The 20364-nt window shown below is 42.6% G+C and overlaps 1 protein-coding gene across 2 annotated transcripts in view; it reads left to right on the top strand.

The window, feature by feature from the left end:
- Reln (reelin) overlaps positions 1-20364 on the top strand; it is a 460252-nt gene that overhangs the window by 44291 nt on the left and 395597 nt on the right. For both annotated transcript variants that reach the window (NM_001310464.1, NM_011261.2), the window contains exon 2: positions 13412-13522. In NM_001310464.1, the coding sequence (NP_001297393.1) occupies positions 13412-13522 (111 nt within the window). The remainder of the gene's footprint in view (positions 1-13411; positions 13523-20364) is intronic.

Below are 20364 nucleotides of genomic sequence, written 5' to 3'. Positions count from 1 at the left end.
CTGTTGTTTACTTAGAAGACAACTGCTGTATAATAAAGGGCCACGTAGTGCTTTGCTGAAGTGAGTTTCTTAATGTAGCCCCAGTTCAAGTCAGTGATAACTTCCAGTCCTGTGAATAGTTGGCACTAGACGTGCCATTTCCCCAGAGCTGTCAATCAGCGCCTCTTCAGATCACTCCAACTGATGTGTGCTGGGACCACCTGCCTGACACTTGTCTGGATGGGCATCATTGAACATGCACATTCCTTGGTCTTATTCCAATTAGACAGGATGCTGGAGGAGTGCGATCTAAGAATTGTAGTTTAACAGGCTACTCAAGTAATGGGAAGTTTTGAGTAATGAACATAAATTTACCTTCAGGAGTTGGCCAATGTTTCTGCCAAATTCTCATCGTATGGCTACATATTTTCATTATAGTTTAACTGATATTTAAAAATCCATTTAAAATTATATTTTAATTTTATTATTGAAATAGTTACAATCAATATATCTATTTCTAAAAGTGTATTTCTTCATTAGCTTGCCTTTCATCCAACTCTGCTTTTCTATGCAAAGTCTTTAAGTTAAAATTTAGGTCAGTTTTCTGAAGAAAACTTAAAGGTTAAAACCAAATATGTGCCAAGGATAGATCAAGATTTACTTTGAGATCCAGGACCAGAATGTGGGGCTAACCATATTCTGAGGGGCAGTCTGTCAGGCTTAGGCAGAAATCGTTGATAACTGATCACTTAGTACCTTCGCAGACTCCTGAGCCTAAGACATTTCCTGATTACTCACGCGTGGAATTTTTCTTTACCCTCATCCTAGGGAAAAATAGACCATAACTATATTGAAGAATGCAAATTTGTACTTAGCTTAAATTTTTTTTGTTATTTTTAACAGGAGATTCTTAAGACTCATCAGACTAAGTGCTGTGTTGTACACTACAAAGTATGCCATTTACCATTTCACTCATATTGTACATAATTATGGTTTGATGCTACATGAGTTATCTGTGCATCCATTCCTTCTGAAAATTACTAAATAACTCTTAGAGGCTGTCTATCAATATGTCATGTAAATGATGTTTAATTTAAATCTTCTGAAAAGCATTCACTTGCAGCATATTATAAGTGCAACTAGCCATGCACTGATCATACTGAAGCATTCATTTCATATAATTGGTTTAACATTGTTCTGTTAATTTAAATGTTAGCAAATATCAGTTTTCGATTTTATTAAGTGAGTTTTGAAACATGAAATTAGGGATTCTATAAAAATGGATGGGAACATCATTCACAATGTGGCTTTTGTAACCACACAGATGGCTCTCCATAATGCCCCCACTGTCAAGAGTAGCACATTACAAATATTTGTTTAAAAAATGATTGAGAATCTGGTGGTGCTTAGAGTAAGTGGGATGCTTTTAAAACTTGCCTTATACAACAAGTCAGTTACGGTTCTGAGTCTTAGAATCAACTTAATTATCTGTATGTCATATGTATAATCATTACTCAGTAAATATTTAGTGCCTTCTTTGGTCTCTAGCTTATAATTAGCTGCCGTATATTAAAATAAGCCAAGAGAGAATTGTAGAAAAACCTTTAATAAAAATATGTAGTATTTTATAACCACATTCATTTGAACTGTGTGTATTACGAATTACATCAGTTGCTAGTTAGTAGTGCTGCTTGGTCATTCCAGTGCTGCTGGACCCGGTATGTGGCGTATGCTGCAGTACCAGATACACCACTGCACATATTCTTGACTGTGTGTACAGTTGTTGCAAATATGAAAAGACTTTAATATTATACAGACGTGAAGCTGTATGTTGACCTAGAATCAGAAGCCAATGTGTGTTTGAGTATGTTACACTAACAGCGAATGTTTCTGTGAGTTGCAGCATGAGTTTAAATCCTCTTTAGTTATCTTTCAAAACCACATTTGGAGGGATAGAAGAGACACTCATGTTAATAGAACATTGTCCAAGGAAATAGAGTAAAAAACAATAATTATCTTTTTCTGACTGTTCTTAAATCTTTAAACATTTGATCATAGAAAACACATGCTTTTGAAGCAATATACTATATATTTGTTCTCTGTTGATACAACCTATTGTAATACACTTACCTGCATATTGCTTATGGGGTTGCTAGATTTATTTTTACTTATTTTTCTCAGCCTAGAAGAACTTGATTGACATCAGTTACTCAAAAGAGATTCCTAGAGCTTTTCTTGGAAGACTGAAGACAATAAATCTCCCCAAATGTTTTCTTTTAACATGAATCTTTGCTTACATTTTACTGTTATGATATATTATAGACATGAAGTTCTCTGCTTTACAAAAGCAAGAACAAAAGGATAAAAATGCTGAAAACCTGAGCACCACATTCCTATCCACACGACTTTAATAATTTATCGAGTGCAGGGCCAACAATATGAAATTTTCATGTATGAGCACCAACCAACCTCATATAAAAGCAACATGGAAAATAAGGTCAGAGATGAATCACAAATGCCAGTAATTTCTGACTAGTGTTTTAAATTGTAGTTAAAACTGTCATTTATAAAGCAAAAGTATTTTTGGTTCTGGAAACTAAACAATGCTTTCATTGTATTGAGAAAACAATCATAATTTTAAAAGCTAAATATAAGTGTCAATCCTAAAATCATCTCTGCTCTGCCTTGGGTGCAAGAAAAGGATTATATATTTTTATATTTGCGATCACTAGTTAAGGAATTTGTGTTTATGACGGACTTCACAGCCTTCACATTTCAGAAACTCTGTTTGGGTCCCTCAATGCAGGCTCTTCGTTCTGATGTGGGTCTCACTGCAGATGGAATTTCACTTGAATAATAATTTCGCTTACCCCAAGGTTAAGTTAATAAATCTCCTTTCTTACTGGTGGGGCTGGAAGATGAGATACACAGAGTACCCACAGTTCATCTGAATCCTAGAATCTGTAATAAATGCATTACAATAGGCCTCCCCGAGACGCTGGCTCCCCTTCCAGCCTGTAAAGACTACTTCCCACGCCCTAGCAAGCATTTTAATACATCACGAGGTGTTGCAGATGACAGGTCCTGTCACCTGCCACGGTTCCTGGCTCATGCTCGGGTTTGCCTCCTTTGGGTGGGAGCTTCCTGACCCAGAGCTCTTGGGCGCCATTATTTTGGTCCTCGGTGTAGTCCTCCATCACGCTGCACTTACTGCTCCTCAGAGGCCACTCCTGCTCCTTCCTTTGTTCCCCAAGGAACAGATCTACTTAAAATGAAAACCAGGAGTAATAATGATAATAAATGGCCATAACAGTGATTGATGTAGCAGGCATGGGGTGAGGTGCATTCCGAAGAGCAGTCTGCTAGGCATACTTGCAGGACACACCCACTCCTGTCCTAGGGCTTGGGAGCCCTGGGCTCCCTTCCTGTCCACTGCCTTCCAAGGAAGATCAAGCCCTGCCTCCCTCTTAGTCACAGAGGAAGCAGGGGCTGCTGTGTTTAATTCATTGAAGATGGGAGGCATGGCTTCTATTTCTGAAAAATACCATTTACCTGCCAGTTAAGGCGTTTTACTCAACTCATCCACCCACTTACTCCATGTCGTATTTCTCGTTGGTAAAATGGTACCTATCCCTAAGGGACATGGAACAGATCAGAAGCTTAGAATAGTATTTGGAATGCAGTTTTACAAATATCATTTAGCTATTGTTATTAAGGAGTTAACTATTAAATGTCAGTGCTAGCCTGCCTTTAAGATAGTCTAGGTTAGCAGTGTGTTAGACTGCGGAAGGAGGAAATGGTGGTTATGGTATGCCTCTCCAAAGACGGATAGATAGGAGGTTGTTCTAGGTGGGCAGACAGATCTTCACTGTGCCCCATTTATTTGGTGTTGGAATTAGTGGGCTAGACAGGAGTCACCTCACTCTGTTTTATACCCGCTGACCAGAGATCACTTCCTCTTGCCTTAGCATTTAATTGTTAAATTAAAAATTTAATGTGTATAGGTTTTTGCCTACGTGTAGATCTCAGTACTACATGCATGCCTGGTTCTTGAGGAGTTACGTCGAGGGTGTCAGATGCCCTGGAACTGGAGTTTCAGATGGTTTCGATCCACCACATGTATACTGAGGAGCAAATCCAAGTTATCTAGAATAATAGACAGTGCTCGGTTCCTGGAAGTTCCTGTGTTCAGCATTTTTAATTATTATTACCTTTTGCTGTTAGTTTGGAGATATGATTGAAATGGCTAGCTGTTAGAAAACAACTTAAGCCATATGGAAAATGGAATTATGAGAAATAGGTCGAGGGTCAAGTTCTTACAGAGCTTTCAAATGGCAGTTACACTGTGATCTTAGATGCCCTGATACCCATGTCTGGTGGTGTTTTAAAGAAGAATCAGTAATTGAACACATTATGTTGATGATATTTTACAGCAAATAAACTCAGTGTGTTTCATTTGCAGAGAAATATGTTCCTCAGGCTGTTTAATGTGCTCAGCATTCAAAAGGCAAACAGGGTTCTGTTCATAAGGCAAAATTCAGCAGTGAGAGTTTTTAATATCAACAATATTGTACTCTCTGCTGGTGTTTTTCTGGTTTTGAAATATATAAAGTCAAGAGATGAGAGCTCTTAGTGATTGGTGCATCATCACTAATACTTAAATATTAATTAAATTTTTTTTTTGCAATTTGCCAGCCTCTGATGTTTGTCATCTTAGAAAAGCCAAAAATATCACTCCAAATATTGTATGCTTCTTTATAGCCCACATTAAAGGTCTTTTTATGGTGTGGTGATGGGATGTGCTTGAAGTGATCAGAGTTTAATGGGCTGTAGAGCATTTGTGGCCCACAAGCTATGGGATGGCATGCAAATAGCACACAATGTCTAAATTTATGTTCTCAAAGATTCCATCTCACAGTGATTTTCTGCAAGAATGCCATTAGGTTCTTATTGGGAATATTTAATAGAAGCTATAATAGATAATAGCTGGCTCTATAATTAGTCATTTTGAGACAGAGGTGCTCTCTATAAGGACTGAATTGTGACGCTCCATCGTGCTCCCTACTGCTGCCACAGCCCGGCATCCATATTCATGTCCCCTGGTGCTAAGCTCACTGCCAGTGTGACACAGATGTGGGCGAGAGGCACAGAACCTCCTCGGGCTTTTGATCCAGTCTTATTTTTCATCTGAGGAAATGGCATGAAAACTTTAGATTGAAGAAAATGTATAAAACATCTTAGAGATAAAAATGATCACACGATAAGTGTGGCATGTGCATAAAGTATGTACCTACCTATATTCACATACCAGGCACTTGTATGTAATCATAAACTTGTATGTGACCAAGTACTTGTACTTGATCATAAACGCTACCATGTTTAATGTTAAGTTCTACTGAAAGTTTCTCAGATACTTTTGAGTGCTGTAATGAACTTGCTGAGTTTTGTTTTCACAGGAAACCCTCGAAACCTTCATGTTTCATGTATGTGTATGAATGATACTACCTTTTTAAAAGAAGTTAGATTTCAGTTTCAATGACTCTGGCTACGTAATTCTGCTTGTTCTGCTGAGATGGTTTATGTTGTGGCACGCATCTCTTTATGGGGCCAACAAAACCCTGTTGGAGCCCCGACCTCTGGGAGGCGTGGAACACAGAGCACCTGGTTTACAGTTTCTGGACTCTCTTGGATCCCTGAGGAGGGAGGGTAAGCTCCCCCCCCCCCCCGCCCCGGAAATTAGACAGACTAGCTGAGGTAGGTGGCCCCAGCGCACACCTGGAGAATGAGTGCAGTTTGAACAAGAGGTTACAGAAAAGTTGGGCTTGGGGAGAGTGCCCTTTGATAATATTAAAGGCAGGAAGTGTGGAGCCCATGCTGGTGAGATTGGATCCAAGACTGGATCCACAGAGATAGAGACATTGCCACCTGGAGGTCTCTGAAAGCACTGTTCAAATGTAGGGTTCTAAGTCTGGGTAGGAGGAAGCTCGGGCAGTTGAACTCATCTCCAGCACATTTGTTTGCTTTCTGATTGTGGGTAATAATGCAGTCATTATTTCAACTCTAAAACGTACTAGCAAGTTCAAACTCCTGCCAAAAACCTATAGTACAGTGTGTCTAGTTAAGTTTCCTATCCTAATGTGCCCTAAAGTTGTATCTTTTAATTGTAACTTCTGTTTATATAAGATGTTTCATCTGTAAATAGTTTTAAAGAAAACATTTAACATTTGAAAGTTATAATAGTTGTGGAACATTTTAAACTATGTAGTTTAGGATGATAACATTCCGAGTCAATATCTGAAAATTAGCAAAATTTCTCTAGTGACTTTTGGTATCTGTGTCAAGATAGATTGTCTGCGTACATAGCACACATGCACACACACTCCAACTTGTGCATGCATAGTTTGTTATGTCAAAACAGTAAATAGTTCTGGCTTTTATTAATCATCTTCATCAATGAGATCAAATATTATGGGACCTATGACTGTTGTAAATTTGTTTGTTAACATAGAGATTGAAATAAATTCACAGATATTATCTGCAGTTGCTTTTATCATGAACCATAATGATACTCAGTCTAATATGTTTCCTGTCATTCATCAGGAGTCACTTAGGATTCCAAGATTATTTCACCTATAGTTGGTGGCTGGATGTGGCTGTCAAGGATGAGCTAACGAAATGAAAATAGATGCTGAGCGACACATCTCAGAGAATTCCAAGAGGGAGAGGTTAAGTCAGGATCCACAAGAAAGCAATAAGTGCCAGCGGATGTTCCTGGTGCAAAGGGACGGGGAGATGAGAGGGCAAGGAGGGTGCAAGGTCTCTGTAGAAAGGCCCTCAACGAGATGGAGTGTAGACTGAGGGAACTACAGCTAGAGAGACCACAGCCAGAGCAGCCTCCAAGCACACACACAGCTTTGTTTCTGTGTTTTCTTTTCAGAACACCCTGGCACGTTAACCAGGGATTTCTAACACTGAGACAAGTGGAAGCATTCTTGTGAAAACCAAAGAGGGGTGTGGCAAAGGCTGCTCTTGACAGTTTCCGTGCCCAAGGCCTCCCTTCAGAGCCCCAGATGCTGTGTGGTCTCTGGAGTGCTCCAGTCCTCGAGGACATGTGGGCTGCAGGACTCCTGAAATTTCCTGCATGATAATCCAAGCTGGATGCAGTGGAGGGTTGTTACTACTGTCTTTTGTTTCTAAGAATGGTAGCATTTCATTAACCTACCTGGGAGGCTTTAAACTACTAAGACACAGGGCACCACCAAATCTTTTCAGCTCTTCTGCTGAAGAATTGGCCTTTATGACACAGGCTTCATAGAAGCTCTTTAGAGTGTGTCTATAGTTTTGGGCTTTTTAAATTTAAATTTAAATTTTAGTTTTTATTTTTTTTTTAGTGCTGACCCTGTCTGTTCTCTGAACAGTGTCCACAGTTTATTTGGGTTGACAGTTGGCCAGGAGCCCTGGTTTCTTTGTAAGTGGTAATGCCTCACTCAGCCCAGCTGTCCCAGACTCACCTGGGCTGTATTTGTGGAAGTTGATCTGTGGTAATGCATGTCTCCAGCCTTCCTGTGGCCTGCTGGGGGCTTTCAGTGCTCACCAAGGAGTTCATGGTTGGGAATGAGATGGTCCCAGAGTTTCTGGGTCTTCCTCACTCATTATTTTCTTTAGTTATGGATACTAGCATGGAGGTCTAAAATTCCACAAGGGTTGGGGCTACATTTCCCCTTTCTTAAAAATAAATAAATATAGATAGATCGATTGATCGATTGATCGATCGATAGAAGGAAGAAACAAGTGAGTCTGTTTCTCACCTGCTTAAAGAGAAGGAAAACAATGCTTGTTCCACAGGGTCAAGAGAGTGGCTTTTTGCTGGGGGGAGTAAAGTTCATTTTCCCCTCTAAACATACTTCAAATTTTCAGGTCTACCAGAGATGATAGTAATCAATTTGTTTCAAACATGGACTTTTTTTTTTATTTAATGTGGCTATGTCAACATTCTGGAATTGAGAACTTACATATACATAAGTCAACTTGTCCTTTTTTTTTCTCCCTCTCTCTAATTTTGCTAATGGTTTTGGCTGGTCTTTCGGTAAGCTTCTCTCTGCATTGCTCTGTATTCTGGAAAACAGTCTACATATTTAAAGAGCCAGGCTCTCTCGCTCTCTCTCTCTCTCTCTCTCTCTCTCTCTCTCTCTCTTTCTCTCTCTTTATGTGTATTTTCCAAATGGGATTCAGCTGACCTAAATCCATAAGTGTAGAATTTATAGCACAGTTCTTGGGAAACAAGCTGAAGAGGAGACAGCCCCACATTATTGTTTTGTGAATGAGTTGTTCACTATTCATTCACTAAGTATTTATCGAGAACTTAAAAGTTTCATGACTTTATCTAGACACTCAGGAGATTTTACTAAACAAATACACTAGAAGGACTGGCTTTGGTGGTTACATTGTTCTACAGAACAAGACTTAAAATAGCCGTAATTGAAGTACTATGAGTAGATACACTAGTGCACTTTGTTATGTAGGTGGTGGTTAGATACATTAGTGCACTGTTCTGGGCAGTTAGATGCATTCATACACTTTGTTACATGGTGGTTAGATGATACATTATTAGTACACGTTGTTATGTGCTGGTAATTAGAGAAAACTGAGGAGAAAGATAGATTCAACTAAGGGAGTTTAGTGGGGGGAAGATGGACGGGTGTCTGCAGTTTCAGATAGAACAGGGTGGCATTTGAGTTGAAGCTTGAAGGTGGTGAGGGAATCGGCCCTTCAGTGTCTGGGAAGAGCACAGGATGATGGAAATGGCTGGTGACATGAGTTCTGAGCCAGAAGGCTACGGTGCCAGGAGGGAGAGAGAGCAGACATGAGAATGCAGTGGAGGAGACTGAGGAGGATTGTTCAAAGGCTGACTTCAACCAAACTGAGGGCAAAGCTGTCAGGGAAATCTCAGCATGGCCCAGCAGGATTGCTGTAAAGGAATCCCACGGGTTTATGCTGGAAATGAAGTTAGGAATAAGAAGGCCAGACTAGTGTAATAATGAAACAATGGTTACTCAAAGCAGCAAGCTGTGATGCCAGATTTGGAATCTGATTGGTTGGTGGACTGTGTGAATGGTGTATGGGAGGACCATGGTTGCAAAGGTATTTCAGGTCTGAATAGCCAGCCAGAAGGCTGGTGTTGCCAACAACTGAGTTGTCAGAGGAAGTAGGTATTGAGTGTTGGTTACAGGGACAGCAAGGTCTTGAGATGCCTCTTCGATATCCAAGTGGGGATGACAAGCGGCGACTTGTTGAGTATCTAGAGTTAGAAAAGATGCCTAAACTCGAGATAGCACTTTGGCAGTTATCAGCCTCTGGATGGTATTTAAAGCTAAGGGACAGGGCCTTGTGTTTCTCAGTAACTCCATTTCATCCACTCAGTGTTTAGAAATGGTCTCTCACATTTAAACACACCCAGGGGGTGCCAAGTAATGGGACTTGGACCTGACTGTGTTGGCAAGGGAAAGAAGGAAAAGGTAGTTGGGTGGACTGGGGTCTCGGATGTAGAACCCACAGCACTCTGGAGACTCTCTGTATTATATACAGCTCAACAGGAAGGCTGGATTAGCTCATACAGATGGTCATGGAGGTGGGTTATTGCATAGGGAGAAACAAGGAGGGCAAGGCGAGAGGGATACAGCCGGATCAAGAGGGCAGGTTTAGCTAACCTAAGGAGGAGCAGTTTGGGGGCTAGAAATGTCCTGGAGGAGAGAGCAATGGTGGACCTTTTCTGCTCACACTGTCGATGTATGCACTTGACGCCTGCAGGGATACTGCATGCTTCTCAGCCTCACCCGAGGAATATGAGACCTTACCTATGTGAACAACACATCCACTCAGGAGGTCTCCACTCGCCACAGGTGTGCTCATCTCTATCGGGAAATAGGACCAAAGAGAAGAACACATCCAATCTGATGTAGGAAATTAGTGTTCATACCTGAGAAAAAAACGCTTACTTCAGAGTAAGCCCCTTCCTTCAGAACCGACTTCAATAAACCTTACTGCATTAGCACCCAAGAATGTGAGCAACACACAGAACTGAGTTCAAAGGAGCCTTTGAATGTATGGTAGATTTAAAAATCAGAATGTGCAAGAGAGATACTGTGTGGCCTGGTGAGAGGGGCATCTGGCACAGGGGTTAGTGGCTTTGGTGACAATCTGAAAGGGTTGGCAGACCTTGGCCTCAGTGCCCAATTGAATCACAAACTTTCCAGGCAGTTCAAAGATGCAGGCCTCTCAGGCTGTGAAGAACTGTGCAACACCTGTGGCTATCAATGACTTGGATTTATCATTTGGCATCATGAGGAGGGTCTTTTGTTTTATTGGGTGGGCACACCCATTTGGGATAAGTGCTGCATTTCTGAGGACAATAGAGTAAAGGACGGGTGACCTATGGTTCTGGTACTCAGCCTTTCTCCAAGAGCATCTTTGCATTCCCTCACACAAGCATTGAGTGATCACTGAAAGCCTAAAGGAGGGAGGGAGGGAGGGGAGGAAGGAAGGAGGGCAGGTAGACACATACTGCTGGAGACATGTGCCTGTCTTGAGTTCACTTGCTCACAGCTCTGACTCAGTGGGAGTGTTCAGAGATGGGATAGCTGCAGTGCAGGGGAGGGAGGTATGTAGAAGGTCCAGGCACTTTGACGTAGAGGTGCTCTGTGTAGGATTCTATTCTCAGGGAGCAAGAGCAAGGCTGTGTTCAGGGACTGCAGGACGGGAAGGTGGGGCCTGATTATTTACTGCTGCATAGTACTGTGTTTAGAAGATAGAGCGCCACAGTAGATACAGTGGCTTTTAATTTTTCCAATATATTTCACAGTGTCTTCCCTTTCATAAAAGAGGCATATAAGATACATTTTCTTACTGATCAGTGTAGAGAGAGCTGAAGTTCAAATTCAGGTTGCCTCTGATAGCAGACACCCTCACAGGTTCAGTGTCCTGGCTACTGGAACCAGAGACAAGGTAATAAAGGAGTAAGAAGAGCCCACATCATCGGGGCCGTGTGCATTCGAACATAATTATTGCCTCTTTACGGACTACAGTGATGTGGAGACCCCGGAGTCACTGCAGGCTAGGGGTCACTTGCTTTGAAGAATGGCCTACAACACAATGTTAAAATCTGATGGTGAATAAGGGCTTCCTAACAGGAACGGAACTTTCCCCCCCCCCCAAACCTCAGAAAGCCAGGGGACACAGAAGCAATTGAGCAAAAAATTAATGTAAGTTGAAACAGTCAGGCCTATAATCTCAGCTCTGTGGGAAGATGAAGTAGGCACATCACAAATTCAAGGGCAGTCTGGGAAACTTAATGAAATCCTGTCTCGGAATATAAACAGAGGCTGGGGGGGTAAAACACCCAACATGCTTGGGGTGGGGCTAAGCTAAGTCCCGTCTGTCTGTCTGTCTGTCTGTCTGTCTGTATGTCTGTCTGTCTGTCTGCCTGTTTGTCTCTCTCTCTGTGTATGTCTCTCTCTGTGTTTTTCTGTCTCCATCTCTCTTGTTTTTGTCTCTCTCTCTGAGCTCACTGATGCAGGGGAAATCAGCTTCAGCAGGATTAAGCATGGGACTTTGTGCTGAGCAAAACAGACTCAGCCCCTGGGTTACAATTACTCCACAGACAAGGGATTCCGACTCAGAGAGAAGTGGGTCTCCTAAGCCCATCTCCAGGCCGAGCTTCCCCTCTCGCACTAATAGCAGTGTTACTGGCTGCTGCGGTTGTTGGCTTGGTTTTTCCTTAATCGTCTTCAAGTGACAACCTGGTAAAAGAGCTATATGCTATTGACCAGTATGCTACTTTGGGATCTGAGGTGAACAGAGGAAAAAAAACAAAAAAACAAAAACCAGGAGAGAAACCAAATGAACAGTGTTGTGTTAATTTCAACTCTCAATACGATCTAGAATCACATGGGGAGAAAATTTCAGTTGAAGAATTATTGTGTAAAGTTGGCCTGTGGGCATGTCTCTGGGGGTTGTCTTGGTAGTTAATCGATGTAATCCGATGTGTGTGGTGTCTTGAATTGTACAAGATTGAAGAACTGAGCAGAGGTGTAGACTAGCAAGCACCATGGGTGCATTCGGTACCCTTTTGCTCCTGTCTGTGGATGTGATGTGACTGAGTTTGATGGGCTGTAACTTGGAGTTGAAAGCCATATGTACTCTTGCTTTTCTGTGTTCCTGCTCATCAGGGTATCCTGTCAATATGATAGAAGTAAAAATGGAGTAAGAACCAGAAACCTTTAGGTGATAGCACTTGGTTCTGTTCCCTATATTGCTCATTCTTATGCTGTGATAATAATAGCACTCCCCTCACACGAATGCTTTGACAGTTAAATGAGATACATGTAGATTGCTGAGCCTGGAGCCCAGATGAGTGATTTGGATTTTAGCACTGAAATGTACTATTATTTTTATTAGGAAATGGAAAAGCGATGCATATGAGCACCCAGTACCATTCGGGAGACGGCGTGATGTGAAGCTATTTTATCATACACATGTCTTCTTTGATGCTGTATGGTGATAATGTTTCAGACCATTTATTGCTACTCACTGAATGTCCTGGAGTGTTTCATTTAAACCATCTCATCAGAGTTAATGTGTAGGATGGCAGCCTTGATCTGTGCACTACCAATATAATAGCATTGCCTCCCTCAGCTCCTTCCTCCAAATGGCGTCATCGCTGTCTTATCAAAGCTAGGCAGAGCAGCGCCATCCCAGCCAGGAGGAAGTCACGATCTGGCTTTAGGGTGGGGACTGAGTGACACACACATTGATTTAATCCAGCCTTCTTCTTCTTCAGAGGAACCACATAGACCCCCTCTTGCAGACTTGGTTCTGAAACATAAACGCACAGTGGTCCCCTTTGTTGTTCTCAAGAGGAGCAGACTGACCATTCATGCGGTGTGACGTGCAGGCCCCCGACAAGCATCACGGGCATTTCTCTGCTCTTCATCCAGACAACACGAAATTGTTTCCCACAGTATGGAATAATGATTTTTTAAAGTGTTTTATCACGATGCCAGAAAGTCTAGGCATGCTTTGATGGCCTCCAGAGGTAGGAGTGGAGATGAGGGAAGAACGCTATCCAGTGGTGCATCATTTTCTGATTTTCAGTGTAGCTTGGAAATGTGCAAATAGATGCAAAAATGTAGGACTACGTACTAAATTCAGTACCAGCAATTATACAATTATAAGTATTGAAGTCTTGAAATTTTTGTCTCCTCTGCAATTTGTGTATGTGTGTGAGTGTGTATATGTGTGTATGTGCATACTTGTACACTACAGACAGGGCAGAAATAACTGGTTCATTGGCTAATGCCTACACCTAAGACTCCAGAGTGTACCTGCTCACTCACACTGTAGTAGCTGAAGGTTCTCTTCCCTTCCTGTATTTCAGTTACAATTTCAACAAGCACCTTCTTTGATGGCTTGCTGGTGACGGGACTCTATACCTCGACAAGCATCCAGTCTTCTCAGAGCATTGGAGGCTCCAGCGCCTTTGGATTCGGTAAGCCGTCCTGTTAGAAGGTGCCAGGGATTGTTAGGATTCTATACAGTTATGTCATCTGTTTTGTTTAGGAAACAATCAGTTTTGAAAGTATTCCGCTTTTGTTATTGTTATTAGAAGGGCAAATAATGTAAAGTCATTTGTGTATGTTTGTTCTGGAAATCAGGTGGATTGAGCTGCTGTGTAAATGCTCAGCTAACCATGGTCTTGGGAGACAATCCCCCTCTCTCTCCCTCCCTCCCTCCCTCCCTCCCTCCCTCCCTCCCTCCCTCCCTCCCTCCCTCCTTCTTTCCTTCCCTTCCTCCCCCAACCTGTTTAGCATACATGGCTTCTTGGCCTGTATTATATTCTACTCTTTCCCCCCTCACTGTCTTCTCTTACACCCTCCGGTGTTCCTGAGAGCCCCCCCCCCTCATTTATTCTCACTTTGCCTTCTTACATGTGCATTCCATGACTGTCTAGTCTCCTGCCTCCGTCAAGGTGTTTTCCTCCCACCTCATGGTTTGCTTTCTAGTTTCATGGCCTATAAATAAACCCACAGTTTTAAGTCTAGGAGCCTAGGTTCTGCATATCTGAGGAAATATAATTATTATTTTGAACTCAGCTTGTTTCACTAAACATAATGCCTTTTTAGTTGTATCCATTTTCCCAGATAGGTCATGATTTCACTTTACAGCCTGCATAAAACCCCATTATGTATATGTACCATTTTTTCTTATTCCACTGTTGATGGGCATCTATCTAGGCTGACTCTGTTTCCTGTGTTGTGACTAGTGCAGACATCACCACGAGTGCGCACGTATTTCTGCAGTATGCTGGCCCAGAGCCATTCTGGTATATACTTAGGAGTGAATATATGACAGTTCTGTTTCAGGGTTTCCAGGAACTGCCATACTGAAGTCTGTAGTGGCTTCATGTGTTGGCGTTCCCACCAACATCAAATGATAGTCACTTTTCCCAACATCCTTTCTGTCTCTCTTCTGTCCCTCTGTCTGTCTACTGTCATAGCGGGGATTGTGTAAACTTCTGAGCTTTTCACTCAGTTTGATAGAATTGACTTTGACATCTATGCATCATTCAGTTTTCACAAATAGCTATTCCAGTCTGGAGGTGAGTGAAAAATTCCACAGTATTTAACAAAGAAGCATTACAGAATGACTCCGCAGTAGTTGTTAAAATAATTTAATTCTACAGGTAGTTATAAAAGCATGTCACTTAATACTTAAATTACTCAAGTACAGTGTTTTCTCTTAGACCAGAGACCTGGCAGGTTGCCTCTGGAGAGGCAGAAGGCTACACAAGCGTCACTAATCCCCGAGGATTCCCAATTTGGAAATCTCTGTGTTACCCATATGCTCCAGTCACATCAACGTGGGATTAAATAAAGTATTCAGAATCAAAATGCAAATTTAATATGTTTATGTAAGACCTAAAATCATTGGTCTTATGCTAAAATGATAAAACTACAAAGTGCTTTCCTTGCTGGGGGGGGGGGGGGAGGGCACAGATGGAATTACACTATCCATAGCCACATGAGCTCATGTTACTTAGTAAGTATTTTCCTCTGCAGAAGCCTGTGTCCAGAGCACCAGGGCTGAAGCTCCATCACTACTCTGCTTATCCAAGACAAGGTCCTTGGCCTTGGGGTTGAAAGGAACCCAGAAGGCACTTCACTGTCATACTGGGTTTGATATTGGCCATGTGTTCAATAGAAAAGATCCCAGGCAAAAATTTAATCTGCTGACACCTACTGTTTTAAAAATTGATTATTTGGGAATCTCACACCATGCATCCAGATCAAACTCCTCTCCTAGTCACCCCATGGACCAAAGATAGGCATGGCCTCTGGTGGCATCAGAGACTACAGTGGTCCTTCAAGATGGTTTAATCCAGAAAGTGAACCTCCCCTGCCATGTATCTCCCCTCCCCCAAATCCAAACCCAAACAAAACACAAGTTCATTTTGTGTTGATTGTGTACTCACTGGGGCATGGTCAAACTCCTCGTGGCTAGCCCCAAGAGAAGGTGAGTCTTTCTCCATCTCCACCCCTACCAGAAGCCATCAACAGTGGAGAACAGGCTGGCTTGCCCATGTCCATGCTATCACAAGTGCCACAGTACAGCTGCTGGCGAGGGTCAGAGCCAGCTCTCCTGTGTCTCCAGACATCAGCATGCCTTCAATGGACAGCACAGACCACGTGGCAACATGGGCCACAGAAATCAACATGGCCCTTTAGCTATCTCAGGACCATCCACCCACTCATGGCCCCAAAGGCTACATGGGCCGTGGGCTGCAATATGGCTTCAGTTGTGTAGACATGCCACTCCTATCCAAATGGCTCCCCGAGGAAGCAAAGCCCGAGGACATCACCCAAGCGTCTGGCAGTGGCACAGAATGTATACATCCACCTGGATCTCAGCATTTCCTCATGGCCTGGGGCAGCAGCGTGGACCAAAGACAGGCATGGCCTCTGGTGGCATCACAGACCACAGTGGTCCTTCAAGGTGCTTTAATCTAGAAAGTGAACCTTTCCTCATCTAGGTCCTCACTGCTGCACAGTGTGGGGGCAGTACCACGGTGTGGTTGGCGTGTTCAGAGTCTTCGTCTGCAGAAGCTCCAGGCTGCTGCCACCACTTCACCAATACAGTGCTTCATTTTCCTGCTTTCCCCGTCTCTCCATCCTGAATTCGTCCATCGTCATTGTGCCCGCAGCCTGCACCGTGAAGGCAGGCGGCCTGGTTAGCCTCTGCTGCCAATGCTGTGAAGACGGCAACCTCTGGTGTCTACTTCTAAGGCTACTTCTAAGGCTCTACTTGGGCAGAAATAATCTTCTTAAGTATAAATAGTTCACTTGTTTCCTCCCACCCTTTTTGTGCTTCCCAGAGATGAAGGGTCTGCTTATAATTGTGTCTATAATTTGTACATAAACGTTACCATTTTATTATAGCAGAACTCATAAGCCTGGCTGCCAAATTTAGCTGATAAAAATTTAAGACATCGAGGTCAATGTGAATTTTAGAATAATATTTATTTCAAGTATGCAATGTTTACACTCCAGGTTCTACCCTAGTACAGTCAGTTTCAAAAGCTCTGGAGTTGTGGTTTCTAACTTTTAAAGCTCCTTAGATGATTCTTCTTAGTTTTTAAGTTAATCAATTAAAAATGTTTTTGTAGCCCCAGGTAGCCTTCTAAGTTACTTTCCCGTCACTGTGATAACAAATCAACCAACCCATTACTAAAGCAGCTCACGAGAGGAAGCGTTTCTTTGGGCTGTGATTGGAGGGTTCCATCCACCATGGAGGAAGTCCTGGTGCGGAGCCTAAGGTATCCAGACATTGTGTCAGCATCAGGAAGCAGGAAGGGCAGGTGCTGTGCTCCACATGCATTCTGTGTGGGGTCCTCTGCATGCTCTGTCAGAGACACAATCCCATGGATGAGGTGGTCCACTTTTAGGATGACCCCTCTGCCTCAGTTTACCTAATCGAGAGAGTACCTTACAGGTATGCCCAGAAGCTTGCCTTGCATGTGATGCCACCCAGGCTGTTCTGGAGTCCTGGCAATGCTCTTATCTTAGCATCCCAACACACACACACATATACATAAAACACATACACACATACATAAAACAACACACACACACATATACATAAAACACAGAACACATCTGCGTAGTTCTAGGATTACTCCATATGGGGTGAAACAGAATCTGGGGTAGGGTGGGGCAGGGGAACCTAGTAGTCATTTCTCAAAAACAACTGAACTGCCCTGGGTGATTTTAATGACTGTTTCCACTAATCTAGTGGATAGACAGTAGTCAAATGACCATATACAAACATAAGAGCAAGTAGAGGGAATTTATGGAATATGAAATTTAAAAGAATTTCTGTTTTAGAGTAGCTGAAGGATGATGGCAGGATGAGGCTAAAGTAACATGGTATTTATTCTTTGATGCAGAACAAAAGAGCAAGAAATTACACTGAATGCATAATTTGTCATTAGTCTCTGACTGTTTTGATGGAATGATGAGTGTGGTTTGCTTTGCATTTCCAACGTATCCTGGGATCAGCCTGGGATATGTTTAACTAGCTGTGACAAATAAGGCAAAGCATATAGCTGGGTTTAAATAGATATTCAGGCAGTCTTTTTCCTACTTAGAGTTAATTTTAATTGTATTAATTACACTAAAGTTCCAGCTACTCCCTTGAATATCAAATGCACATCAGAACAGCCCAAATTAGGCCATAATTATTCTTCAGATACTGTTGTAGAAACATAATTCTACTAACGTAACTATAGCCTTTTATGCAAAACCAGAATTCTTTAAATAAAATGCATGCCTCACTGACCAAAAATAGACAAATGCCTAATAGCCAGAAATACATTAAAACACTAGCCACGCGGAGACGGCAGTAGAACAGCGGTGCCTGGTTTGAAATGCCTCCTCCTGCTTGTCAGCCAAAGAAAACATGCTGCCCTGGGGAAGCTGATGCTTAATTATGGATTTCTCTTTGTGTATCCCAGGAAAAAAAATAAGAAAAGCATTTCCCTTTTGTCATTGGCTTTGAATTCCAGCACAATCGTGTAAATCTTCAAGGCCTATTGTAGTTGCTCAATGAAGGGATATTTGAATATCCTTTCATATAAAATTGTTCCTTTGCCAGAGCCAAAATTCATTTCACTCAATATTTAATATTCTGGCTCTAAACGCTAGAGATGTACTCAATTTTTGATATTCTGGCTCTAGGAACTGAGAAGCAGGCTGGCACATCTGACACATAGCAACTACACTTGTAGCTAAGCCTCTATAAACTTATCCTCCTCAGCCAACACATCTGACATGTTAGCAGTTGTTCCATTAAATGTTTAGAGTTCCTAGTATCTTTCATTACTCTCTGGTTTTGGGAGGTACTAATTAGGCATCTAATCATCTAAGTTATAAAACTTAAAATGGTAAGATTTGATGAAATCCAAGTTTGGGGGTTGGGGACTCTAGTAAATAGATCCTGAAGTATGTTCTTAGGTTTTTTTCTCTTAAGAATTCTTAGAATCGCTTTAATTGATATTAATTGGTGACTATAAATTAGCTCCAATACTATCTTTAAAGTATTAGCATTGGCAAGGCTCAGGCATGTCAGAAAGCACTGAAACATCACTGGGGGCACCAGCCCAAGAGCTTCAGGAAGCAAGCAAGTAGGTGGTGGATAAGGGAGTAAGAAATGAGCAGATAGGTGGCGGAGAGATGGAAGAAGGAGAGAAGCCAAGTAGTTTGTGTGCTATGAAGAGAGGCGGAACAGGAGACACTAAGGCTGTTGTTGTTCTTGCTCCTTGGGAAATGGTGAATTACACTGTCCATCAATAGAGCCAGTAACAAACACAAGTGTCAGTGGTCCCATGCCTTCTTCCTATGAGAAAGCCGACCACTGTGTGAGTTACTGTGCCTCCCGGAGCTGCCTCCTCGCCCAGGAAGAAGAGCAGGACTGCACAGTGGATACCCCAGCTGACCGATGCCCGGCTGTGTTGGCTTCTCATCACTGGCCAAGCTGCTCATCTCTAGTTGGCTGTAGTTCAACCATGAGGCTAGATGACTCCATGTTGAATTACAGTTTTTTCTGCACCATGTTTAACTTTGGCCAGGGATTGATTTCCTTTGGAATCTTTGGGTTGGACAAGCCTTTAACCATCCAACTTCAAAAGATGTCATTGCTGACACAACATATATAGGCACCACTGTGATGAGCAAGTGTGAGACAGAGAGATAGACGAGAGAGACAGAGAAGTGTAATGATCTGTGCACTGTGAAGAGAGGCAGAACTGGAGATGTGAGGATGGTGAGGAGGGGCCTGGTATGAGTAGCCTGGGCTACCTGAGGCCCTGGAGAAGTCCTAGCCCATGCTGCTGCCCAGGGCACTGTCTGGCCCATGGGCCCTGCAGCAACAGGGTTCTGTGTTGCTGTCTGTTGCATGTTGCCCACCACCAGAGGCCATGTAGATGTCTGAGGGCTGAGCAGAGATGGCTCCACCCCTCACCAGCAGTAGCACTCAGGTGGGCTGGCCCCACCCTTCACCAGGGATGTGCAGGTTAGTTAGCCCCTACAGCTGCCATAGACAGGAGTGCTGGCCCTGCCCCTTGCCTGGGCAAAGTGGGAGTGTGGCCCTGGTTGCACAGTATAGGAGAGCTGGCAGGCAGACCAACTAAGCTTCCATCCAGGCCCAGATCCAGGGCTTAGAGTTGGCCCACTCCAATATCTATCTCATCTGTGAACGTCTGGAGCCTGTGAAGGGGCAGTTCCTGAAGAATTAAAGCTGCAGGACCTCCATGACACAAGGCAACAACAGGATATCTGAGAGGACTCCCAGTGAGGGTCCAACACTGATAGTGTAGCAGAAGCCAGAGGCCTGGAACCAGACCAATAACTCATTCCAACAAACATTTCCTTGTACTCTGTGACACACTGTGACATACTACAGCTTCCATGATGAGATGATTTTTTTGGTTTTGTTTTCTTTAGGAGGAAGGTCATAAGGATGCAGGATAAATATGGAGGAACAAGGAAATGATTGAGATTAGGGTACATGATGTGAAATTCACAAAGAATCCATTAAAAATATTAAAATATTAGATTAAAAGTTCTTAGCTTCAGCCTGGCAGTGGTGGTGCACGCCTTTAATCCCAGCCCTCAGGAGGCAAAGGCAGGCAGACCACTGAGTTTAAGGACAGCCTGAGATAGTCTATAGTATGAGTTACAGGATGGCTAGGACTGTAAAGAGACCCTTTCTAAAAAAATCAAAGTTTTTAACTTCATTATTTGACTTTTAAAAACTATGATTTGATGCTAAGTTATA

The sequence above is a fragment of the Mus musculus genome, chromosome 5 (assembly GCF_000001635.26).
Source record: "Mus musculus strain C57BL/6J chromosome 5, GRCm38.p6 C57BL/6J".
Classification (NCBI taxonomy): domain Eukaryota; kingdom Metazoa; phylum Chordata; class Mammalia; order Rodentia; family Muridae; genus Mus; species Mus musculus.
The sequence above is the reverse complement of the archived record's forward strand: the minus strand, read 5'-3'. Positions and strand labels throughout refer to the sequence as shown.